We start from the raw sequence: 26,950 nt of genomic DNA, 5'->3' as shown, positions 1-26,950 counted from the left end.
CGCGAGCCATACTCCTTTTTGTCTAGCATTGCAGATGAAGTCATTAAGACCTGAGGGAATGGTGTTCTGGAGGCCTGTGGATTTTGTCTTTGACCTTGATTCAGCTTGATTAAGCCTGGCACCTGCAGGAACAGGCCTGGAGGGTGCAGGGAAAGAAGAAGATAACTCAATTCAGAATCAAGCACGTTCCAATATGTTAAAGCATTCCACTTTGTAATCATGCTTACATGGTTCCATTATTCTTGTAAGTTGACCACATTTGCATGCCCCTGCATGTATCATGGCTGGCAAAAGTGTGCCAGCAGCCCCTAAGTGAAGGCCTCGGTACAGAGGATTCCAGTAAGAGCAAATCCAAAAGTAATAGTCTGAGTTCTCACCGTCTCCAGCGTAGAACTTCAGTATCATGTACTTTTGTGGTATTCTTCCCATTTTACGAAAGCACAAGCATTGCGTTTCCCTCCCTTGGCCAGAATTCCTCTCTTGCTCTTGCCTCTGTTCATTTCACCTTTATCCTGTTGTCTTTCTTAGCCTTCTGCCTCTCCTCCAGACACACCAGTCTTTTTGAGAGAGAGTCTTGTCTCTGTCGCCCAGGATGGAGTGCAGTGGCGTAATCTCGGCTCACTGCAACCTCTGCCTCCCAGGTTCAAGGGATTCTCGTGCCTCAGCCTCCTGAGCAGCTGGGATTACAGGTGCCCGCCACCACTTCTGGCTAATTTTTATATTTTTAGTAGAGATGGGGTTTCTCCATGTTGGTCAGGCTGGTCTCGAACTCCCGACCTCAGGTGATCTGCCTGCCTCGGCCTTCCAAAGTGCTGGAATTACAGATGTGAGCCACCATGCCCAGGCCAGACACACCATTCTGTAATGTGATTACATTGCACATAAGGAACTTTCACCCTCAATTCTTGGGGGCAAAGATGTCATCTTTCTTACGGGGGTGCCTTGCATGTACTTTTTTGTCTCTGGGTTTTGGCCCAAGGTAGCACTTTTATTTCTTCTTCTTCTTTTTCCTCCTTCTTCCTTCTTTCTTCTTTCCTTCCTTCTTCTAACTTCTTTCTTTCTTCCTCCTCCTCCTCCCTCTCCTCCCCCTCCTCCTTCTTCCTTCCCCTCCTCCCCTTCCCTCCTTCCTTCTTCTTCTTCCTTCTTCTCCTCCTCCCCCTCACTTTGTCATCCAGGCTGGAGTGCAGTGGTGCCATCTCAGCTCACTGCAGCCTCAACCTCCCAGATTCAAGCAGTCCTCCTGCCTCAGCCCCTCAAAGAGCTGGGACTACAGGTGTGCAGCACCATGCGTGGCTAATTTTTGTATTTTTAGTAGAGACTGGGTTTTGACATGTTTCCCAGGCTGGTCTCGAACTCCTGAGCTCAAGCTATCCACCCACCTCTGCCTCCCAAAGTGCTAGGATTACAGGTGTAAGCCACTGTGCCCAGCCTATTTCATCTTACTGTATACTTCCGGCAACTAATGGCAACCCCTTTCCTAAGTATAGGTTGCCAGTTAGAAGTTCTACAGAAACTTGAAAAATGGAGAATTGTGTTGGCATCAGCAAACCAAGAATCAAAATGTTCAGTAGAGAAATGAAAGTTCTGATAAGTTGCAGCAGGTGTCTTTGTTTTTATTCTAAGAACAGGCTAATGTCATGGTTCCTTCTCTAGTCCCATATAGAAATCATCCGTGGCCATGCAGCCTTCACGAGTGATCCCAAGCCCACAATAGAGGTCAGTGGGAAAAAGTACACCGCCCCTCACATCCTGATCGCCACAGGCGGTATGCCCTCCACCCCTCATGAGAGCCAGATCCCCGGTGAGTCATACGACAGGTACTCATTAACAGCAGTCAGGAGTTTACTGTTGCTTTCAACCTGAAAAGCCATGCCAGGGGATCTGCCTAAACCAGTTCTCTCTTTGGAGCCAGGCCATGGGAGAAGGTCTCTGCAGAACCTAACTCCAGTTGGCTTAGTGGTAGCTAGTGATGCAGTCGCCCAGGCTGGAGTGCAGTGGCACGATCTTGGCTCACTGCTACCTCCGCCTCCTGGGTTCAAGTGATTCTCCTGCCTCAGCCTCCCAAGTAGCTGGGACTACAGGCATGCCACCACCACACTTGGCTAGTTTTGGTATTTTTAATAGAGACGGGGTTTCATCATATTGTCCAGGCTGGTCTTGAACTCTTGACCTCAGGTGATCCACCCACCTTGGCCTCCCAAAGTGCTGGGATTGCAGGCCACCGTGCCCAGCCAAGAGATTTCATTTGGCCCCAGGCTCAGACATATTGCAGGTAACAGAGGGAGAGAAATCCATGAAAGCCTCATTCTTTCCTTCTTAGCTTAGCATACATTGTTTCCAGCCTCAGTTTGTCAGACGGGTTGTTATTTACAAGACACGTGATAATTTATTGTTTTGTTCAAGAGAGAGAAATCCTGTAAGGATGTAGCTTGAGTAGCTAAGTAAGCTTTTATATGCATATTTTTCTCTTTTAAGTAGAGACTTATAGAAGATTAAAGCTGTAAGGAATCTCAGAGATGGTCATAACTGCTTTTGCATTTTATTTTATTATTTATTTATTTATTTTGAGACAGAGTCTGGCTCTGTCACCCAGGCTGGAGTGCAGTGGCGCAACCTCAGCTCACTGCAACCTCCACCTCCTGGGTTCAAGCGATTTTCCTGCCTCAGACTCCCGAGTAGCTGGGATTACAGGTGTCCGCCACCACGCCCAGCTAATTATGTACTTTAGTAGAGACAGAGTTTCACCATGTTGGTCACATGGGCCCACCTCGGCCTCCCAAAGTGCTGGGATTACAGGCATGAGCCACTGTGCCCGGCCTATTATTTTATTTTATATTATTTTATTTTTTTGAGACAGGGTCTTGCTCTGTTGTCCAGGCTGGAGTGCAGTGGTGTGATCACAGCTCACTAAGGCCTTGACCAGGACATTTAGATGGGAGATGGCTCAAGCGATATCTTTCTTTTTTCCCAGCTAGATTATAAGGACTTTGTGGATGGTGAACATAGTTTATACATCTTTTGAATTTTCCATGGATTAGCTTCATAAGATTCATTATCAAGGTGAATTTTTTTTTTTTTTTTTTTTTTTTTTTTTTTGAGACAGATTCTTGCTCTGCCACCCAGGCTGGAGTGTAGTGGTGCAATCTCCACTCACTGGAACCTCTGCCTCCCGGGTTTAAGCAATTCTCCTGCCTCAGCCTCCTTAGTAGCTGGTACTACAGGCACGCACCACCATGTCCAGCTAATTTTTTTTGTATTTTTAGTGGAGGTGGGGTTTTGCCACGTTGTCCAGGCCAGTCTCAAACTCCTGACCTCAGTTGATCTGCCCACCTTGGCCTCCCAAAGTGCTGGGATTACAGGTGTGAGCCACTGCACACAGCCAAAATGCAACATATATATTTTTTTGTTTGTTTGTTTGTTCAGAGACAGAGTTTTGCTTTTGTCGCCCAGGCTGGAGTGCAATGGGAAGATCTTGGCTCACTGCAACCTCTGCCTCCTGTGTTCAAGCGATTCTCCTGCCCCAGCCTCCTGAGTAGCAGGGAGTACAGGCATGCGCCACCACACTCAGCTAATTTTTGTATTTTTAGTAGAGACGGGGTTTCACCATGTTGGCCAGGCTAGTCTCGAACATTTGACCTCAGGCGATCTGCCTGTCTTAGTCTCCCAAAGTGCTGGGATTATAGGTGTGAGCCACTGCACCTGGCCTAATATATTTAATAACTGATGAGAAATGAGGGTAGGGGGGCTCCTGAGAGAAGGAATCAGCAGTTGACAACTGAAGGCTTTGTCTGCATTATTGGGAGCAGGTGGTAACTGAAGTGGTAAACTTGAGAGAGATATGGGTTGGAAGATAAAATTAAGGTTCAGTTCTAAATAGACTAAGTTTGAAGCCAACGTAAAATTGTGTGACGAGATAGTTAGAAACATGGAACTGCAACCTGGGGAGAAGGTCAAACCTGGAAGAATGCATTTGGAAGTCCTGCAAGATAGGACCTGCTATCCTATATCCAAAGGTTTCAATCTCCTTTTCACTACATGTATATTTCACTATATAGGTTGTACCTCTTGTAATTCAATGTATACACCATATAGGTTGAAACCTTTGAAAGAATAAGCAGAGAGGAAAGGGCCACATCGATTTTTTTTTTTTTTTTTTTTTTTTTGAGACGAAATCTTGCTCTGTTCCCAGGCTGGAGTGCAGTGGCACGATCTCGGCTCACTGCAACCTCCGCCTCCCAGGTTCAAGTGATTCTCCTGCCTCAGCCTCCCAAGTAGCTGGGACTATAGGTGCGTGCCACCACGTCCAGCTAATTTTTGTGTTTTTAGTAGAGACAGGGTTTCACCACGTTGGCCAGGCCACATAGATTTTGAACTACATAGAAATTTGTCTTTTCAGGCAGGAATGGTGTCTCACACCTGTAATGAGCTGAGCCCCAGGGTTCCTACCTGCCCTTGGGGTGGGAGGGTGAACAGATCCAGCAGAGTCTGTTCATGACCACTGAGATCTTCATTCTTCAGAGAAATGTAAAAGTTATTTAGCCATCATGGCTTCTGTTTCTAGAGAGAAAATAAAAATGTTGACTCAGGGAGGATTTGGTTGGCAGCTTTCCAAGCAGAGACTTTAACAAAACTTGTCAAAACGGAGACTATGTTGGCTGTAAAAGTGTTTGGTTTTTGGCATAAAATGTTGTGATTACTTTGCAAGAGAAAGAGCAGTCTTGTGTGATCTATGTTGCCTTTTTCTACATAGGTGCCAGCTTAGGAATAACCAGCGATGGATTTTTTCAGCTGGAAGAATTGCCCAGGTAAGCCAACCTGACCTGACCTCAGTGACTCATTCTTCCTTACTGTCTCCTGGTAACTTTTCTTTGTCTTCTCCTCCCAAGCATTTAATGTAGGCCTTTCCTGAATTCCCTCCTCTTACAGCTTCTCTTTTCATGACCTTGTATATCTCATTCCTAGAACTCCTCAGTAGATCCCTCAAATCTTTCATGCTTTCAATCAGAGGCCAAAGTCAAATGCAGGGTAATTTGAAGACTGCATAGCAAAGTCCTAAAACTGTCTTCTTTCTTCAACTTAATACAGCATCAATTAAGAATGTGTCTAAAGTAGCTTGTATTTTAGAATAGAATAGCTGGTTTTGGCCAGATGTGGTGGCTCATGGCTGTAATCCTAGCACTTTGGGAGGCTGAAGCGGGCAGATCACCTGAGGTCAGGAGCTCGAGACCAGCCTGGCCAACATGGTGAAACCCTGTCTCTACTAAAACTATGGAAATTAGCTGGGTGTGGTGGTGCGGGCCTGTAGTCTCAGCTACTCGGGAAGCTGAGGCAGGAGAATCACTTGAATTCTCAAGGCGGAGTTGCAGTGAGACAAGATCACACCAAGAAAGAAAGAAAGAGAGAGAGAGTGCCACCACGCCCCGCTAATTTTGTATTTTTAGTAGAGATGGGTTTTCTCCATGTTGGTCAGGCTGGTCTCAAACTCCTGACCTCAGGTGGTCCGCCTGCCTCGGCCTCCCAAAGTGCTGGAATTACAGGTGTGAGCCACCACACCTGGCCAGATTTTCTTTTAATGAAAATACATTTTTTTTTTAGAGACAGGGTCTTCTTCCATCGCCCAGGCAGGAGTGCAGTGGCGCCATCATGGCTTGTGGTAGCCTTGAGCTCTTGGGCTCAAGCAATCCTTTCACCTCAGCCTCCCGAGTAGCTGGGACTACAAACGTGCACCAACATACCTGGTTCACTTTTTAATTTAAATTTTTGTAGAGATGGGGTCTCGTTCTGTTGTCCAGGCTGGTCTAGAATTCCTAGCCTCAAGCAATCCTCCCACCTTGGCCTCTCAAAGCAGTAGGAATACAAGCATGGGCCACCGTGCTGAATGGATTTAGATTCATAGAGAGGCAAAAAGATCATGAGGAAGTTTGTTTCTCTGATTTGAAGGTGCTGTACATTGCAGGCTTTCTAGTTTAGAGGGATGCTCCTGTCACTTGTGAGAAGAGGTGATGCCTGGAAACAGGTGGAGGGACCCAATATGTTGGCGCAGGGACTGGCCTTCATTCATCTTCTGAGTGGCACTCACTGTGGAGTTTGCATTGCTCAACTCTTCTGTTCCCTCAGGGGCTGTGCTAATCCAGTTTGAGGTCCTAATCCTATGCTTTTAGAAGGGCTTTTAGGGAGAGTGACTCATAGTCCATGAGCCTGTCTTCACTTTGATTCACCCAGAGTCATGGACAGTTCAGACAGCATGAGGCAGTTCAGAAAGGACCAGGGAGCTGCTTTGCAGTTCCATAGGATGGTGAAAATGTCCCTTGAAGATACCTCAGACCAGGCAGGCTTCTGACTTGGAGGAGTTCTAAGAAAAGCATACAGTCTTTTTTGGTTTGCTATCAGGTCACAGAAATGTGTTAGAGAACAGCCTTCCTTCCCTGTGATCCACCCTGCATTGTTTGATTTTAGGGTTGAGTGACATGACATATGTGAGGATGTAGTGAGACATACAGTCATGACTCATTATGTTTGGATAATGTAATTTCATTCCGGACTCACCCTCAAAGAAGTTTCATTATAGATAGCTGTTCATTAGCAATTTTAAATATTTACATTTATGCATGTCATCAACAAAAGGCTCTGAAACACAAGAAAATGAATTTACAATTGATATGTGATTCTTCAAGTCTACTTTATCTTTTTTACGGTGTTGGTGAATAAGTAATAATTGGGCAAGTACATAAATAATGTAGGGAAGATAGCGTGATTTAGTTTTTGCACTGAGGGCGCTTCTGTTTGGATGGAGCATGAACCTTGTGGAATACTGTGCATGAGTAGTCCTGGGGCTGTAACAAGGTAAAGAGAAATCTTTTAGGGATTCAGCCGCCTGAAAGATCAGTTCCAGAAGCCAGGCGCAGTGGCTTATGCCTGTAATCTCAGCACTTTGGGAGGCCTGAGGCAAGCGAATTTCTTGAGCCCAGGAGTTTGAAACCAGCCTGGGCAACACAGCACAACCCGATCTCTGCAAAAAAAATACAAAAATTAGCTGGGTGTGTTGGCACATGCTGGTAGTCTCGGCTACTTGGGAGGCTCAGGCCGGAGGATCGCTTGAGCCTAGGAGTTCGAGACCAGCCTGGGCAACATAGGGAGATATTGTCTCTGCACAGAGTTTTTTCCTTTCTGAAGAAATGAGGCTAAAGAGCTTTAAAAACAATGAAAAATATATTTCCCTTCTGTGACGGGATATTAGGGATTTTTCTTTTCTTTTGAGATAGGGTCTTTTGCTCTGTCACCCAGGCTGGACTGCAGTGGTATAGTCATAGCTCACTGCAGCCTCCACCTCCCAGACACAAGTTATCCTCCTGCCTCAGCCTCTCAAGTAACTGGGACCACAGACATGGACCATCATACTTGGATAATTTTTATTTTTACTTTTAGTTTTTTTTTTTTTTTTTTTTTTTGAGACAGAGTCTCGCTCTGTTTCCCAGGCTGGAGTGCATTGGTGCAATCTTGGCTTACTGCATCCTCTGCCTCCTAAGGGCAAGCGATTCTCCTGCCTCAGCCTCCCGAATAGCTGGGATTACAGGCACACACCACTGCACCTGGCTAACTTTTTGTATTTTTTGTAGAGACGGGGTTCACCATGTTGGCCAGGCTGGTCTTGAACTCCTGACCCAGGTGATCCACCCACCTCAGCCTCCCAAAGTGCTAGGATTATGGGCATGAGCCACCGTGCCTGGCCTTACTTTTATGTTTTTGTAGAGATGGGGTCTCACTATATTGCCCAGGCTCAAAGGAATATTTTCTACTTAAAGTTGCAGTGGTATCCAGGATTGGATCTTGGAACAGAAAAAAAAAAGATTAATAGAAAAACTGGGCTAGGCAAGGTAGCTTACACCTGTAATGCTGGCACTTTGGGAGGCCAAGGTAAGAGCATTGCTTGAGCCCAGGAGCTAAGACTAGCCTGGGCTAACATGGTGAGACTCTGTCTCTACAAAAGAAAATATAAAACTTAGCTGGGTGTGGCGATGAATGTCTGTAGTCCCAGCTACTCAGGAGGCTGAGGCTGGAGGATCGCTTGAGTCCTGGAGGTTGAGGCTGCAGTGAGCCGTGTTCACACCACTACACTCCAGCCTGGGTGACAGAGACCCTATCTCAAAAAAAAGGGAAAAAGTGAAAATCTGCAGTCTAGGGCTTAGTCATTAGTAATGTACCAATGTCAATTTCTTATTTTGACAAAGGTATCCTAATTAAGTAAAATATTAACTTTAGGGAAAACTGATCAAGGGGTATAATAAGGGAAATCTCTGTACTATCTCTGCAACTTTTCTGTAAACGTGAAATTATTCCAAAATTAGTTTATTTAAAAATACTAACCCTCTGCTCGCATCTCAGCCGCAGCGTCATTGTTGGTGCAGGTTACATTGCTGTGGAGATGGCAGGGATCCTCTCCGCCCTGGGTTCTAAGACATCACTGATGATACGGCATGATAAGGTAAATTCCACCTTTTTCTTTTCTCTTTTCTTGATGTTAATTTAAAAAATGAAGAATTTTTTCTTATGTTGTCGTTAAATACTAGGGTGCAAAGCAGGTGTGGGGGTCATTTGGTTGGTTTCATATGGTGCTGTATCCAAGTTACCTGAATTTGGCCTATATCCCTCCCAGTTGCTGGTTGATGATGATAATTTTGAGTTGGTCAAATTGGCTGGTAATTTCATCACTAAGTGGTAGATAGTCATGAGATGCCCTCATAGGGAGACGTGGGGCCTAAACATAACTATTAGCTAAATTAAACAGACTGTTAGGTTAATTTATTTTTTTATTTTTATTTTTTGAGACAGAGTCTCACTCTTTTGTCCAGGCTGGAGTGCAGTGGCACCATCTCGGCTCACTGCAACCTCTGCCTCCTGGGCTCAAGCGAGTCTCCTGCCTCAGCCTCCCGAGTAGCTGGGATTACAGGCGTCCACCACCATGCCCAACTAATTTTTGTATTTTTAGTAGAGATGGAGTTTCACCATGTTGGCCAGGCTGGTCTCGAACTCCCTACCTCAGGTGATCCACCCACCTCGACCTCCCAAAGTGCTGGGATTACAGGTGTGAGCCACCGAGCCCCGCCAAGTTAATTTATTAATTTCTGGAAATCAATTTTATATGATCAAGTAATGTTAGATTGTTACCACTGATTCCAAACAATTTACTAAATTCTTTGCATTAAAGCAGGGGTGTCCAATCTTTTGGCTTCCCTGAGCCACACTGGAAGGAGTAGAATTGTCTTGGACTACATATAAAATACACTAACACAAACAATAGCTGATGAGCTAATAAAAAAATAAATTGCAAACTGGGCACAGTGGCTCACGCCTCTAATTCCCAGCACTTTGGGAGGCTGAGGCGGGCGGATCACTTGAGGTCAGGAGTTGGAGACCATCCTGGCCAACATGGTGAAACCCCATCTCTACTAAAAATCCAAAAATTATCCAGGCATGGTGGCAGGCAACTAATCACAGCTACACGGGAGGCTGAGGCATAAGAATCGCCTGAACCCAAGAGGCAGAGGTTGCAGAGAGCCAAGATTGCACCACCACACTCCAGCCTGGGCAACAGAGCAAGACTCTGTCTCAAAACAAAAAACAAAACAAAACAAAAAAACTGCAAAAAAATCTCATAGCATTTTAAGAAAGTGTACAAATTTGTGTTGGGCCACATTCAAAGTCATCCTGGTCCGCACACGGCCTGCAGGCTGCAGGTCGAACGAGCTTACATTAAAGGGAATCTTGTAGATCATACACTTGAAATTTTTTTTTTTTTAAGAGACAGAGTCTTGCTATGTTACCCAGTCTGCAGTACAGTGGCATGATCATAGCTCACTGCAGCCTTCTGAGCTCATAGGATTTTCCTGCCTCAGCCTTCCAAGTAGCTGAGGCCACAGGTGTGGGCCACCATGCCCTGACTAATTTTTTTTTTTTTTTTTTGAGACAGGGTCTCACTGTGTTGTCCAGGCTAGAGTGCAGTGGCGCATCATGGCTCATTGCATCCTCAACCTTCTGGGCTCAAGCGATCTTCCCACCCCAGCCTCCCAAATAGCCAGGACTACAGGAACATGCCACCACACCCAGTGAGGTTTCACCATGTTGCCCAGGCTGGTCTCAAACTCCTGAGCTCAAGTGATCCGCCCACCTCGGCCTCCCAAAGTGCTTGGGATTACAGGCATGCGCCACCTGACTACTTTTTATATATTTTTAGAGATGAGGTCTTACTACGTTGCCCAGGCTGGTCTCGAACTCCTGGCCTCAAGCTATCCTCCTGCCTCAGCCTCCCAAGTAGCAGGGAGGAGTTCAAGACCAACCTGGGCAACATAGTGAGACCCCCATCTCTACTACAAAAAATTAAAAAATAAGCAAGGTGTAGTGGTATACGCCTGTAGTTGCAGCTACTTGGGAGGCTGAGGTAGGAGAATCACTTGAATCCAGGAGGTCAAGGCTGCAGTGAGCAAAGATTGTGCCACTGCACTCTAGCCTGGGCAGCTGACTGTCCCTAACAAACCTGTGACTTAGGCAAGCCACATAATGCCTTTGGGGCCTAGTTCTGCAGGGACAGAATTTATCAGATCCCTGACTACCAAGATGCTATGATTCTAATTCTCATGTGAGCAGATGGAGGGAGACAGGGATTCTGAGAATCCTAGGCAGTATCTACTTTAAGGAACTTTCTCTGTAGCTTTGAAACTGGTTATATAGTTAGCTCCAGGAGATTGAGGTCCTGAATAATATTTTTTCATAGGTAAGTATTATTTTGCTAGAATATATCCAGCAGATTAGAAGGATGGGGAAAGGTAGAGGAGTTCCTAGCTTGAATTTATATATAGATAAGTAAATAACCTGCATCAGTCTGTCAATAAAGGGGGTAATTCTTGCATCTGTAAAATTGGCTACTTTGGAGAGAGCCACATCTACTTGGGCTTCCTGCCCTCTCCCATCCCAAATGCACCAAGTTCATTCTCCCTTTTTTTCCCAGTGTTAACTCCATTTTAGAGCTACTCTGTGGGTGGGCATGGTGGCTCACACCTATAATCCCAGCACTTTGGGAGGCCTAGGTGGGCGGATCACCTGAGGTCAGGAGTTCGAGGCCAGCCTGGCCAACATGGCGAAACCCCGTCTCTACTAAAAATAGAAAAATTAGCCAGGCATGGTGGCGGGCGCCTGTAATCCCAGCTCCTCGGGAGGATGAGGTGGGAGAATTGCTTGAATCCGGGAGGCGGAGGTTGCAGTGGGCTGAGATGGTACCACTGCACTCCAGCCTGGGTGGTAGAGCAAGACTCCCTCTCAAAAAAAAAAAAAAAAAAAAGAACTACTCTGTGAATAACTCATGACCTCCCACCTGAACTTCACATGTGGATGGTCACAGATATATCTCCAAGGCCATACTGTTGAGATTTATGGCTAGACAAGATTTTGCTAGCGAATCTTCCCTTCAATCATATCAGAGGGAAAGCAGACCTTAAGATACGAAAAGTGGAAAGAGAATTTCTGTTCCCTGGACTTAAGGAAAAGAGAAGCAAGCTTTGTGAGGAGAAGACAGTGGACAATGGCTGTCCATTTAACTGTAGGACAGGAGTTGGTGAAGTCATATGTATTGCAGATGGTGGTGGTGATGTAGGAAAATAGGGAATTTATTAATACTCCACTCCCAATATGGCCATAAGTAAGGAGGAAATAATTAGGGGAGAGATAATGCTGAAGTTTCCCTCCCAAGTTTGTAGTGTGTCTTTGCTCAAGTTTTCTTCCTCTCGCATTACCCATCCCTATGTTGATATGCAGGTACTTAGAAGTTTTGATTCAGTGATCAGCACCAACTGCACGGAGGAGCTGGAGAATGCTGGCGTGGAGGTGCTGAAGTTCTCCCAGGTACGGTGCCAAGCCCAGGCATGCACGCGGCCCCCAGTCAATCACACTTTCTGCTTGTGGCTTCGCCCAGTTAGTTTAAAAACCCAAACACTATGTCTACCCCGGTCCATATATTCCACCTCTAGGGTACTCCCGATTATTTCCTTCCTCCTAAGAAGCTGTATTTTGGCCAGGTGCGGTGGCTCACACTTGTAATCCCAGCACTTTGGGAGGCTGAGGTGGGCGGAACACTTGAAGTCAGGACTTCGAGAACATCCTGGCCAACATGGTGAAACCCTCTCTCTACTAAAAATACAAAAATTAGCTGGGCGTGGTGGTGTGCACCTGTAATCCCAGCTACTCTGGAGGTTGAGGCAGGAGAATTGCTTGAACCCAGAAGGCGGAGGTTGCAGTGAGCCGAGATCGTGCCACTGCACTCCAGCCTGGGAGACAAGAGCGAGACTCCGTCTCAAAAAAAAAAAAATCTGGGTGTGGTGGCTCACACCTGTTATCCCAGCACTTTGGGAGGTCGAGGCAGGCGGATCACCTGAGGTTGGGAGTTCGAGACCAGCCTGACCAACATGGAGAAACTCCATCTCTACTAAAAATACAAAATTAGCTGGGCGTGGTGGCGCATGCCTGTAATTCCAGCTACTCGGGGCAGGAGCATTGCTTGAACTCAGGAGGTGGAGGTTGTGGTGAGCTGAGATCGTGCCATTGCATTCCAGCCTGGGCATCAAGAGCGAGAGTCCATCTCAAAAAAAAAAAAAAAAGCTGTATTTTACATTACAGCCTTGAAGTCAAGGGTAAAATATTAGAAATCTGGCAGTTGAATTTAGATGAACTTTGATTTTTTTTTTTTTTCTTTTTGAGACAGTGTCTCACTTTGTCACCCAGGCTGGAGTGCATTGGTGCAGTCTCAGCTCACTGCAGCCTCAACCTCCTGGGCTCAAGCAGTCCTTCCACCTCTGCCCCCACCAAGTAGCTGGGACTACAGGCACGTGCCACCACGCCTGGCTAATTTTTTTGTATTTTTTGTAAAGATAGGGTTGAGCCATGTTGGCCAGGCTGGTCTTGAACTCCTGAGCTGAGGCTATCTGCCCACCTTGGCCTCCCAAAGTGTAAGGATTACAGGCGTGACCCACCACACCCGGCCCCTGATTTTTTAAATTTGGATTTTAAAACTTTGATTTTTGTGCTCAGGTGTCTTATTACACATCCTTAATATTTTTAGATTTATATTCATTTTTTAGGAAATATGGAATCTAATTTTTATCTTTTTTTTTTTTTGAGATAGAATTTCGCTCTGTTGCTCAGGCTGGAGTGCAGTGGTGCCATCTCGGCTCACTGCAACCTCTGCCTCCTAGATTCAAGGGATTCTCCTGCCTCAGCCTCCTGAGTAGCTGGGATTACAGTCACGCACCACCATGCCTGGCTAATTTTTGTATTTTCAGTAGAGATGGGGTTTCACCATTTTGGCCAGGCTGGTCTCCAACTCCTGACCTCAAGTGATCCACTCACCTCAGCCTCCCAGGGTGCTGGGATTACAGGAGTGAGCTACTGTGCCCAGCCTATCTTTCTTGGGTTTTTTGGTTTGTTTGTTTTGTTTTGTTTTTGAGACAGGGTCTTGCTCTGTCGCCCAGGCTGGAGTGCAGTGGCACAGTCACAGCTCACTGCAACCTCCACCTCCCAGGTTCAAGTGATTCTCCTGCCTCAGCTGGGAATATAGGCACCTGCCACCAAGCCCAACTAATTTTTGTATTTTGTTTTAGTAGAGATGGGTTTCACCATGTTGGCAGGCTGGTCTTGAACTCCTGGTCTCAAGCGATCTGCCCACCTCAGCCTCCCAAAGTGCTGGGATTACAGGCATGAGCCACCATGCCTGGCCTCTATCTTTCATTTTTAAAATTATTTTTCTTGACACAAGGTCTTGCTGTGTTGCCCAGGCTGTAGTGCAGTTCCATGATCATTGCTCACTGCAGTCTCCAACTCCTGGGCTCAAGCAATCCTCCCACCTAGCTTCTACAGGTGCATGCCACCATGCCTGGCTAATTTTAAAAAAAAATTTTGTAGACATGGAGTCTCACTATGTTGCCCAGGCTGTTCTCAAACTCATGAGCTCAAGTGATCCTCTAGCCTCGGCCTCCCAAAGTGTTGGGATTACAGGTGTGAGCCACCATGCCCAGCCTAGAATCTAATTTTAAATCATACCCTTTGAATTTTGTAGTTAGAAAGAATTACAAAGTGCTTTATTCCTCAAGCAATCACTTGAATTTCAGGCAGTATTTTCCTAGAGAATTAGCCTTTTAAAAATGATCTTCCCTTCCCCCGCACAGCCTCACCTTTTCAGCATAGACCACATCAAATAAAATTGTGAATGTAAAAATGCTCGGCTGGTGGAGGAGGCTACCATCATAACCACCTTAGGACCTTCAGTAAACTATTTATTTTCTCCACTCTCCCAACCCAAGTCTTACTTTCCTTCATTCCAATTAAGAATATACAGAGATCCCAGGCACAGTGGCTCACACCTGTAATCCCAGCACTTGCAAGGCCAAGGCAGGAGGAGAATCAGTTGAGGCCATGAGTTAGAGACCAGCCTGGGCAACATAACAAGATGCCATCTCTATGAAAAATTTAAAAATTAGCCAGATGAGGTAGCACGTGCCTGTTGTCCTAGCTACCCAGGAGGCTGAAGTGGGAGGAGAGCTTGAGTCCAGGAGGCTGATCTTGCCACTGCACTCCAGCCTGGGCAACAGAGCAAGACCCTGTCTCTTAAAGAAAAATAAATAAATAAATAAATATATTATTTTATTTATATGTAAATGTATATTTATATAAATAGATTTATATATGTATATTATATATTTATATTTTATATATGTATATTTTATTTATATGTATATTTATATATAATATACATATATAAATATATGTATTATATAATATATGTATATAAATATACATATATAAAAATTTATATATATTTATATAATAAATAAAAATATACATATATTTAATAAAAACATTAAATACATATATTTAATAAAATATAATTTATATATAATATACATATATTTATATATAAATATATTTATATATAATATGCATATATTTATTTTATATATATTTATATATAAATATACGTATATTTATTTTATATATATATGTGTGTGTGTGTATATATATATACACACACACACACACGTATATACCCAGGGAGAGGCACTAATTGTGCAGTTTTGAAAAGTTTCCTAGTGATGCTGCCGTGGCCCACTTTCAAAGCACTATGCTTAGGTTTACCACTTAAAATGTTATTACATTTTTCCAGAAGTACACTTTAAAATACTTTGTTTTTAAAGTGAGGCATTACAATGGTGTCATGAGCTGACATTCCCAGCCACTGACTGGAAGATTTGGGTCAACCCAGGGAACAGGCTTGGTTTAAGGGAGTTCAAGTGTTGGTGGCCTTTGGGTAAAAGTTTATGTCTATGTTTGTATGTGGGATTCAGTAGGGATTTTCTTTAATGTTAAAAATTCTAGTTTCCTCTGTATTTGCTTTCCTTCTTCCCCTGTCCTCCCTGAGCCTCCACACATGTGTAACACATTTTATTTGCCAATAGGTCAAGGAGGTTAAAAAGACTTTGTCGGGCTTGGAAGTCAGCATGGTTACTGCAGTTCCCGGTAGGCTACCCGTCATGACCATGATTCCAGATGTTGACTGCCTGCTCTGGGCCATTGGGCGGGTCCCAAATACCAAGGACCTGAGTTTAAACAAACTGGTAAGCTGGCTTGGTCTGCCCGAAACATTCGTGAATCTACTAGGAGTCTTATGGTTTTATTTTCCCCCCAGACACCCAAAACTTGGGTGGATTCCATTGGATTCTTTTCTCTTTTTCCCATGTATTCAGTTTGTGATCAAATTTCATTGCTTCTTCCTTTGAAATTAAAAAAAAAAGTTTTCTCTTCTTTCCTTTTCCTTTCTTTTCTGGTTTTGTTTTTTTCTTTCTGTTTTTGAGAAAGGTCTTGTTCTGTCACCCAGGCTGGAGTTCAGTGGTGTGATCATAGCTCACCGCAGTCTTAACCTCCTAGGCTCAAGTGATCCACCCATCTCAGCTTCTGGAGTAGATGGAACTACGTGTGTGCCACAATGCCCAGCTAATTTTTTCATTTTTATTTTTTTTAGAGATGAGGTTTCACCATGTTGCCCAGGCTGGTCTCCTCGGCTCAAGCGATTCGCCCATCTCAGCCTCCCAGAGTGCTGGGACTATAGGCATGTCCCAACATCTCCCAGAAAAAGGCCGCCACGTCTGGCCTTTTTCTTTTTTGTTTTCTTTCCTTTTTTTTTTTTTTTTTTTTTGAGACAGGGTCTTGCTTTGTCACCCAGGCTAGTGTACTTGCAGTCTTGAATTCCTGGGGTCAACTGATCCTTCTGCCTCAGCATCCCAAGTAGCTGGAGCTACAGGAATGTGCCACCACACCTAGCTAATTTTTAAGTTTTCTGTAGAGATGGAGTCTTACTATGTTGCCCAGGCTGCTCTTGAACTCCTGGCCTCAAGTGATCCTTCCACCTCGGCCTCCCAAAGTGCTCGGATTATAAACATGAGCCTCCATGCCCAGCCGGCCTGCCACCTCTAACCTAGTTTCCTATTGGCCTCCCTCTTACAGACTTCGTTTTTGCTATGTGAATGTCTCTTTCAAGTCCTATGCTGATCTTTTAGCATCTGTAGTAGGTAATCCAGATTGCTGGGTGGGTAACTGTCTTGTACATTGTACACAGGGATGGGAACAGATGTGAAGCTGTCTCTCTTGGCTCTACCCATGCTGTCTGTATTTGTGGACAGTTGGCATTGTTACTTGTTCTTTTAAATGTTGAAGTAAAATCTAGAATGGGAGCTTGGGGTGTGGTTCCCAGAGTTTGACCCAAATTTGAACCTTAGTTCTTACAACATAACAGTTGCATGGCTTTGAGCAAGCAGCTTAATTTCTCTGCTTCAAGTGGTTCATATTCACAATGGGAATGAAAAAAGTTCTTGCCTCGTTGGGTTATACAGAAGAGTAAACGAAGAAGTGCATGCAAAGTAATTTATAACTGTGAGACCCTAGCTTACATTATGAACACAATGAATGTTCACCTGCTGTTGATAATGATGATGATTTTTCTGATATGCTATCCTACTCTATTAGTAATAATAGAATATTTTATGTTTGAGGTGCATATATTTATTTTGTTCTGGGTTTTTTTTGTTTGTTTTTTTGTTTTTGTTTTTGTTTTTTTTTTGAGACAGAGTCTTGCCGTGTTGCCCAGGCTGGAGTACAGTGTTGTGATCTAGCTCACTGCAACCTCTGCCTCCTGGGTTCTAGCGATTCGCCTACCTCAGCCTCCCGAGTAGCTGGGATTCCAGGCGTGCACCACCACGCCCGTCGAATTTTTGTATTTTTTTAGTAGAGACAGGATTTCACCATGTTGGCCAGGCTGATCTCGAACTCCTGACCTCAGGTGATCCGCCCACCGTGGCCTCCCAAAGTGCTGGGATTACAGGCGTAAGCCACTGCGCCCAGCCTGAGGTATATATATTTGGTAGAGCTGCTTGAGCAGTGTATACCTTTTGACTTACGTTCTAATACTAAGTTTCTGTTGTAATGTGGATTCCTTTTTTGTTTCTGTAAAAGGTCATTTTTCTGCATGTTAACTTATAAAATATTCAGGGAGATGTTTTGATTGTTTGTAATCTTGTTCAATGACATTTAGTAAAATTAATTGCCTATTTTCATATTAACAAAACTAGTCAGCCAGGCGCCGTGGCTCACACCTGTAATCCCAGCTCTTTGGGAGGCCGAGGCGGGTGGATCACCTGAGGTCAGGAGTTCGAGACCAGCCTGGGCAACGCGATGAAATGCCGTCTCTACTAATACTACAAAAATTAGCCGGGCATGGTGACGCATGCCTGTAATCCAAGCTACTTGGGAGGCTGAGGCAGGAGAATCGCTTGAACCCAGGAGGCGGAGGTTGCAGTGAGCCGAGATCACGCCATTGCACTCCAGCCCTGGCAACAAAAGCAAAACTCCGTCTCAAAAAAAAAAAAAACCCCAAAAGAAAACAAAAACAACAAAAAACTGGTCATTCAGCTTTTCACCTTTCAAGAGATATTTTGCCATTGTACAGATGTAAGCACTGATAGGTCTAGTTTTCAACTAAATTTGCTAACTTTTTTTGGGGGGGATGGACAGGGTCTTGCTGTGTCACCTAGGCTGGAGTACAGTGGTGCCATCATGGCTCACTGCATCCTTGCAGCATCAAACTCCTGGGCTCAAGCCATCCTTCTACCTTAGTCTCCCAAGTAGCAGGAACTACAGGCGTGATCCACCACACCTGGCTAATTTTTTAAAAAATTTTTTGTAGACACAAGGTCTCGCTGTATTGCCCAGGCTAATTTTGAACTGGGCTCAAGCGATCCTCCCACCTCAGCTTCCCAAAGTGCTGGGATTACAGGCATGAGCCATTGCGCCCAGCCTATATTTGCTAAATTTTTGAAGAATGAGGCAAAAAAAAAGGTTCAGTCTCATTTGACATTAAGATATATTTATATAATGCAAATTGAGTGATTACTATGTGCTAGGTCTTGTCAGCATGTTACTAATCTAATTTAATCTTGCCAACAATCGGCAAGGTATAAGGAAGCCAGGAGCACAGAGATACTAGATAATTTACTGGGCTGTAAACTCTGGTGTAGGGAGAATGTCTGTCTTACCATTGTATTCTCAGTGATGAAGTCAAAGTCTCATTTGTAATAGAAGCTTAAATATTTGTTGATAAACAGGTGGTTATACAAGGTCTCATAACTGGTAAGTTGCAGAGCTAGGATTTGAATTTTGGTCTGTCTGTACCAAAGGTTGTACTCTTTTTTTTTTTTTTTTTTTTTGAGGCAGAGTCTCTTTCTGTTGCCCAGGCTGGAGTCAGTGGTGCCATCTCAGCTTACTGCAATCTCCACCCCCTGGGTTCAAGTGATTCTCCTGCCTCAGCTTCCCAAGTAGCTGGGACTTGCCAAGTAGGTGGGCATGCACCACCACGCCTGGCGAATTTTTAGTATTTTTAGTAGAGACAGGGTTTCACCATGTTGGCCAGGCTGGTCTCAAACTCCTGACCTCAGGTGATCTGCCCGCCTTGGCCTCCCGAAGTGCTAGGATTTACAGGCCTGAACCACTGCGCCCGGCCAGTTGTACTCTTAAGCTCTATGGCTACTTACTTCCTACTTCTGCCATATCTCTACTTCTCATATATACTTAGGATTTGCAAAGCCACATGATAAGCATAACATGTCTTCTTAAAGCAAAAATTTGACTACATATAGGAAAAGATTTTTGGTTAAGGGAAACATCAATATGTGTTTTTGTTTTGTTTTTACTTTTCTTCTGGGAGTCTGAAAAAAACATCAGTATGTTTTAGAGTAGAGTGCAAAAGTTGCTTGGATTTTTAAAGACAAAATGGTAAGCTTCATAGAAATGTGCTTTTGGCCAGGCATGGTGGCTCACACCTGTAACCCCAGTGCTTTGGGAGACCTAGGCGTGAGGATCACTTGAGGCCAGAAGTTTGAGGTCAGCCTGGGAAACAGCAAGACCTATTCTATAAAAAAATGTTAAAAAGGCTAGGCGTGGTGGCTCACGCCTGTAATCCCAACACTCTGGGAGGCTGAGGCAGGTGGATCACGAGGTCAGGAGATCAAGACCATCCTGGCTAACATGGTGAAACCCCGTCTCTACTAAAAATACAAAACAATTAGCCGGGTGTGGCGGCAGGCACCTGTAGTCCCAGCTACTCGGGAGGCTGAGGCAGGAGAATGGCGTGAACCTGGGAGGCAGAGCTTGCAGAGAGCCTAGATCGTGCCATCACACTCCAGCCTGGGTGACAGAGCGAGACTCCATCTCAATAGATAGATAGATAAATAAATAAATAAATAAATAAATAAATGTATGTTAAAAAATTATCCAGGTGTGATGGCACATGCCTCTAGTTCTAGCTACTCGGGAGGCTAAGCAGGAGGATTGCTTAAGCCCAGGAGGTCAAGATTGCAGTGAGCCATGATCACACCACTGCACTCCAGCCTGGGTAACAGAGCGAGACCCTGTCTCTAAAAAAAAACCTAAATAAACATAGATATGCTTTTGGTGACTCCTTGAGTCAGTGTGCCTCAGGAGCAGTGCTTCCATGGGACAAGTTGAAAAGCTGGACTCCAGAGGGATTCCAAGTGGCACACCTGATAGTTGAGTGACCCTCTTCATGTCTGCCTGGCCAGTTGAATTGTACATTGCAATGTCAAATCCTGTTAAAACACCTCAAAAGTGGATAAAATACTACCTTTTACGTTAAGCAAGATATGAAACTTGCCAACTTTTTTTTTTTCTAATTTTTAACAGAGGCAGGGTCTCACTGTGTTGCCCAAGCTGATTTCAAACTCCTGGGCTTAAGGGATCCTCCCTCCTCGGCTTCTCAAAGTTCTGGGATTACAGGTGTGGGCCCACTGTACCCAGCTTGAAACTTGCCAGCTGTAAATGCCTTTCGTGTTGCAGCTGAGTCTCATGGTTTCTTGGAGATTCTGGCTGCAGTTCCCATGTGAAATGAAGGAGGGAGATCCAGAGGTTTGATCTACCTTTTTTAGTAGGTGGGCCAAGTGGTTACATGATATCTCTTTGTAATTTTAGGGGATTCAAACCGATGACAAGGGTCATATCATAGTAGATGAATTCCAGAATACCAACGTCAAAGGCATCTATGCAGTTGGGGATGTATGTGGAAAAGCTCTTCTTACTCCAGGTAAGGTCTCTTCCCTTCTTGGTGAGGGAGGGTCTGCGTGTTACATGATCCATCTGGCTCTTCACTGTCAAATCTGCAGTCTGCTTAAGCAAAGTTAAAAGGATGAGTGTCTTTATATTGTCAAAATGGTACAATGTGTTGAAATAGATATTGGTTGGATACCTGACATTATCTGAATAAAAGACTTAAAATGCTTAGCACAGACTGAAGTTTTCACGCAGACAATATGATCACCCTTTGCAGAACTCTCTTAGGAGCAGACTTGTGCTTGGTGGCAGTGGAAGGAAGTGGCATTTGGAAGAAGTAATTTAGATTGGCGTGTTTTTTTTTGGAGACACTCTGTTACCCAGGCTGGAGTGCAGTGGCATGATCACGGGCTCACTGCAGTTTCAACCTTCCTGGGCTCAGGTGATCCTCCCACCTCAGACTCCCAAGTAGCTGGGATCACAGGTGCATTTTTTGTAGAGACAGGGTTTTACCATGTTGTCTTGAACCCCTGGGCTTAAGCAGACTGCCTGCCTCAGCCTCCCAGAATGTTAGGATTACAGGCATGAGCCACCACACATGGCCTAGATTGTCATTCTTGTATGACTGGTCTTGATACAACCAAGACTGATTTCCTTCTCTCCGGCATCCCACACCTCAGCCCGCTTCCTAAGCACCATTGCAAGCTCTGTCCCGTCTCTATCCATTAATGATCACTTGATCTACTTTCAATCTGTACCTAGAACCTCATCAGCGATTCCAGCGTGTCCCAGGGCCTTATATCAGGATGAAAACCTACACCAGTCACACACCCAAACCCTTTTAGCTCCTTTAGAAAGTTCTTGCTCTTGGCTAGGTGTGGTGGCTCCCATCACTTTTGGAGGCTGAGGTGGGGGGATCGCTTGAGTCTAGTAGTTTGAGACCAGGCTGGGCAACATAGTGAGATGTTGTCTGTATTAAAAAAATAAAGATTCAGCTGGGCGCGGTGGCTCATGCCTGTAATCTCAGCACTTTGTGAGGCCGAGGTGGGCAGATCACGAGGTCCAGAGATCGAGACCTTCCTGACCAACATGGTGAAACCCCATCTCTGCTAAAAATACAAAAATTAGCTGGGCGTGGTGGCGCACGCCTGTAGTCCCAGCTACTTGGGAGGCTGGGCAGGAGAATTGCTTCAACCCGGGAGGCAGAGGTTGCAGCGAGCTTAGATGGCGCCACTGCTCTCCAGCCTGGCAACAAGAGCGAGACTCTGTCTAAAAAATAATAACAATAATATAATAATAATGATAATAATAATAAAGATTCTAGGCGCAGTGGCTCATGCCTGTAATCCCAGCACTTTAGGGTTATAAAATAGAACTAAAGATGCTGAAAACTAATATAGCTTGTTCCATAAATATTGTATTAAAAAGCTAATATCTTCATTAAGTAGATTAACTGCCAAGTAAGTGAGAACTTGTGAATGTGTCTTTTGGCAGTGGGGCCATACAGGTTGAGCATCCCTTATCTGAAATGCTTGGGACCAGAAGTGTTTTCAGTTTCAGATTTTGGAATATTTGCATATATATAATGAGATATTTTGCAGATGCGACCCAAGTCGAAACACGGAATTCATTTGTTTTACATACACCTTATACACATAGTTGGAAGGTAATTTTATACGATATTTTAAATGTGTGCATGAGGCATACTTTTGTCTGCGTTTTTGACTGCAACCCTTCACATGAGGTCAGGTGTGGAATTTTCTGCTTGTGGCATCATGGTGCTCCAACATTTTGGATTTTGGATTTTGAATTTCTGGATTAGGGATGCTCAACCTGTAATAGAATGTATAGGATTCTCATAAGCCAATCATTTTGAGTTGTTCGCTGAGGCATGACATATCTTCTCTGTATTAAACTATCTAGATAGTGTAATGAACAATGGTGTGAAACTGTCAGAACTAGGGCATTAAGGTAGATGGATAAATGGCTAGTGGAACAATTTAGCTATGTTAAAACAGACAGTAAGATAAACACTGATTTTAAAATATCTCCATAGTTGCAATAGCTGCTGGCCGAAAACTTGCCCATCGACTTTTTGAATATAAGGAAGATTCCAAATTAGATTATAACAACATCCCAACTGTGGTCTTCAGCCACCCCCCTATTGGGACAGTGGGACTCACGGAAGGTAGGTATTTAAAAACTGAAGGTCATTTGTGGTTTCCTTCCTCTTTCCCCTGCCCCCAACTTTAAATTAGGTCTCTGTCAGCTGATGAAACCTATCTCAGCCCCAGATTACATTGCTTTTTGGTTACTCCCTTGTCACAGTTCCAGTTTTCTCCCCTACTGCTACTTTGAGTGTACAGTATCTTTCCTTCACACCACCCTATCTCTTTGATCTTTTTTTTTTAGCTTTTTTATTTGAACTAATTTTAAATTTAAAGAAAAGCTCTAAAAATAGTACAGAGGACTCCTCTCTAACCTTAATATTTTTGCTTTTTTATTTTTTCACTCTACACACACACATGTCTATCTTTCCTAAGAACTGGCCCTTACATAAACCGAGTATCATTTTCTTTTTTTTTTTCTTTTTGAGACAAGCTCTCCCACTGTCACCCAGGCAGGAGTGCAGTGGCACGATCTCTGCTCACTGCAACCTCTGCCTCTGGGTTCAAGCAATTCTTCTGCCTCAGCCTCCCGAATAGCTGGGACTACCAGGCCTGCACCACCACCATGCCTGGCTAATTTTTTGTAGAGATGGGGTTTCACTGTGTTGCCCAGGCTGGTCTCAATCTCCTGGGCTCAAGCGATCCGCCTGCCTCTGCCTCTCAAAGTGCAGGGATTACAGGCATGAGCCACTGTGCCTGGCCTTTCTTTTCATCTAGAGGCAGAATTCCTCAGCCCTTCTTTTGTCTTATATGACACTGACATTTATTTTGTAGAATACTTCTCATTTTGGCGTGGTTTGATATTTCCTCGTGGTTTGATTGAGGTTATGTATTTCTCGTCATCTGCCTCTTTGATAGTTCAGTGTAATTGTTTAGTTTTCTGATAGATGCTTTTTTTAATGTGCATTGTAGATGAAGCCATTCATAAATACGGAATAGAAAATGTGAAGACCTATTCAACGAGCTTTACCCCGATGTATCACGCAGTTACCAAAAGGAAGACAAAATGTGTGATGAAAATGGTCTGTGCTAACAAGGAAGAAAAGGTAAGGAAAAATCCAGCAAACTAAATAGTGCCTTGCAAAATGGACAGGGATGGCAGTATTTTGCAGGGGTGGAAAGGAGGGAGACCAAGCAGTTGAGCCTTCTGATTCAACTGGACAGGCCCACTTTGATCTGTCTTACGTGCATTTTGGGGTTCTTCATAATATTTCATCTAGAAGGAGGTTCCACTCCTTTTAAAAAATAAAGACGATGCCAGGCGTGGTGGCTCACACCTGTAATCCCAGCACGCTGGGAGGCCGAGGCAGGCAGATCACCTGAGGTCAGGAGTTTGAGACTAGCCTGACCAACGTGGTGAAACCCTGTCTCTACTAAAAACACAAAAATTAGCCAGGCATGGTGGTGCGTGCCTGTAATCCCAGCTACTCGGGAGGCTGAGGCAGGAGAATCACTTGAACCTGGGAGGCGGAGGTTGCAGTGAGCCAAGATCATGCTACTGCACTCCAGCCTGGGCGACAAAGCGAGACTCCATCTCAAAGTAAAAAAAAAAACAAAAAACAAAAAACAGGAGAGGCCAGGGCCAGGTGCTGTGGCTCACGCCTGTAATCCTAACACTTTGGGAGGCCGAGGTAGGCGGATTGCCTGAGCTCAGCAGTTTGAGAGTGGCTTGGGCAACATGGTGAAACCCCATCTCTACTAAAAATACAAAAATTGGCCGGGCATGGTGGTGCCATGAACATTCCTCAGTAGCCTATGATTTCTGGATATTGAATCATGAAGGCTCCTACTTAGTTATTTCTTCATGCCAGTTATCATTCATTCAGTTGATAAACATTATTTGTCATTCTTCTCAAGACTAAGAACTGCTATATAGAGAGGAATAATATGAAGAGCTGGCCATCACCAGAGGCTCTTTATAAGTTCAATTAAGATCACAATATCAGTCAGACACCGTGGCTCACCCCTGTAATCCCAGCACTTTGGGAGGCTGAGGTGGGTGGATCACTTGAGCCCAGGAGTTCAAGACCAGCCTGGCCAACATGGTGAAACCCTATCTCTGCTAAAAATACAAAATTAGCCAGGCGTGGTGGTGCGCGCCTGTAATCCCAGCTACTCAGGAGGCTGAGGCAGGAGAATCACTTGAACCCGGGAGGTGGAGGTTGCAGCAAGCCGAGATCATGCCATTGCACTCCAGCCTGGGCAACAAGAGTGAAACTCCGTCTCAAAAAAAAAAAAAAAAGAAGAAAGAAAAGAAAATGTTTCTCTTCTTTTCCCAGGTGGTTGGGATCCATATGCAGGGACTTGGGTGTGATGAAATGCTGCAGGGTTTTGCCGTTGCAGTGAAGATGGGAGCAACGAAGGCAGACTTTGACAACACAGTCGCCATTCACCCTACCTCTTCAGAAGAGCTGGTCACACTTCGTTGAGAACCAGGAGACACGTGTGGCGGGCAGTGGGACCCATAGATCTTCTGAAATGAAACAAATAATCACATTGACTTACTGTTTGAGTTTTATGTATTTCTTTATTTTAATCAGGATCTTCTGATAGTGGAAATTTTTAGTACATAATAGAACTTATTTATGGAGTTAGAAATTTGTAGTGTTATCCAGGATTGATTTTCATTTGATCACATCTCACAGTAATTAATATTTTCAAGTTTTTTTTTATTAACAGCTCTGTGCTAGTTTTTTTTTTCTGTTTTAGCCTCATCCCAAATATAAAGCTTTGTGAAGTACAATTAACTTAATGTACTTGAATGAATAGAACTTGCTACTTTTTTTTTGAGACAGAGTTTTGCTCTCATTGCCCAGGCTGGAGTGCGGTGGTGCTATTTCAGCTCACCACAACCTCTGCCTCCTGGGTTCAAGCGATTCTCCTGCCTTAGCCTCCCGAATAGCTGGAATTACAGGCACGCACCACCACGCCTGACTAATTTTGTATTTTTAGTAGACATGGGGTTTCTCCATGTTGGTCAGGCTGGTCTCAAACTCCCAACTTCAGGTGATCCGCCCACCTCGGCCTCCTGAGGTGCTGAGATTACAGGCGTGAGCCACTGTGCCGGCTTGCTAATTTTCACAGAAGTTGATGGCAATTCTTCACATGTAAACAATGCCAGTGCACAGAACCTTTATATATTTTTTGAAGCCAGTACTGTGCTCTGCATATAACAAAGCTGCTTCAAGGATGAGACCTTTTTCTAAAAGCATGTAATGTGAGAAGCCAGCCTGCCTTATTTTCTTTTTTCTTTTTTAATGATTAAAAATAGTTTGTGGCAAGGCACGGTGGCTCAGGCCTGTAATTCTAGCACTTTGGGAGGCCGAGGCAGGAGGATTACTTGAGCCTACAAGTTTGAGGCCAGCATGCACAGCATAGCAAGACTGCATCTCTACAGAGAGTAAAAAAAATTACCCGAGTGTGGTGATGTGCATCTGTAATCTCAGCTACTTGGGAGGCTGAGGTGAGAGGATCACTTGAGCTTGGGTGAGGTGAGGCTGCAGTGAGTCCTGATCATGCTGCTGCACTCAATCTTGGACAACAGAGCAAGACCCTGTCTCAAAAAAAAAAATATATATATATATTATTTTTATGAGGTGAAGTGCATCAAACTTGGGAAAGATTTGAGGAGGCTGGGAACCTCCTGGAAAACCACTCCTTGAAGAAAGATATGAGAGACATTTAGAAGTGATTCCTGCTTTCAGAAGGAGGTGGATTCAAATACTTCAAAAGTCCCTTCCTCTGCTAAGTGTTTATAGTTCAATGAATAATTTCAATATTTGTATGTGTTCTTGTCATTTTATTTTTTTCTGAAAAACTTCCAAAAATTTGAAAATAAAATTACAGCCTTTTCTTCTTATAAAATTTGTTACTGTGAGCTTTAATTGGTACACAGGAAATTGGTTTATTTTCTAAGGATATTTCACATTGGAGAATCAGTTGCCTGTGCTTACGGGGGTGAAAAGAGAGTTCTCGTATAAAAATAAAGATCGAAGGTATAAAAGAAACATTTAGCAGATTAATGATTGAGTTGGAAGAAAAGCCTAGAAATCACTTAGGTCTTTAACACTTTATTTCTATTAGGTTTTACCAGCTAGTTACATTTTTCCAGGATTTTCATTAGTCATCCAGTG

The 26,950-nt window shown here is 44.1% G+C and overlaps 1 protein-coding gene across 1 annotated transcript in view; it reads left to right on the top strand.

Moving 5' to 3' along the window:
* Positions 1–26,681, top strand: part of GSR (glutathione-disulfide reductase) — a 49,696-nt gene extending 23,015 nt beyond the window's left edge. The window contains exons 5-13 of the mRNA XM_003830764.5: positions 1,654–1,801; positions 4,751–4,805; positions 8,383–8,482; positions 11,806–11,892; positions 15,495–15,653; positions 20,572–20,683; positions 22,706–22,837; positions 23,730–23,863; positions 25,097–26,681. Of these exons, the coding sequence (XP_003830812.3) occupies positions 1,654–1,801; positions 4,751–4,805; positions 8,383–8,482; positions 11,806–11,892; positions 15,495–15,653; positions 20,572–20,683; positions 22,706–22,837; positions 23,730–23,863; positions 25,097–25,246 (1,077 nt within the window). The 3' untranslated portion in view covers positions 25,247–26,681. The remainder of the gene's footprint in view (positions 1–1,653; positions 1,802–4,750; positions 4,806–8,382; positions 8,483–11,805; positions 11,893–15,494; positions 15,654–20,571; positions 20,684–22,705; positions 22,838–23,729; positions 23,864–25,096) is intronic.
* The last annotated feature ends 269 nt before the right edge of the window (positions 26,682–26,950 follow it).

Source organism: Pan paniscus, chromosome 7 (assembly GCF_029289425.2).
Source record: "Pan paniscus chromosome 7, NHGRI_mPanPan1-v2.0_pri, whole genome shotgun sequence".
In the NCBI taxonomy this organism is placed as follows: domain Eukaryota; kingdom Metazoa; phylum Chordata; class Mammalia; order Primates; family Hominidae; genus Pan; species Pan paniscus.
The sequence above is the reverse complement of the archived record's forward strand: the minus strand, read 5'-3'. Positions and strand labels throughout refer to the sequence as shown.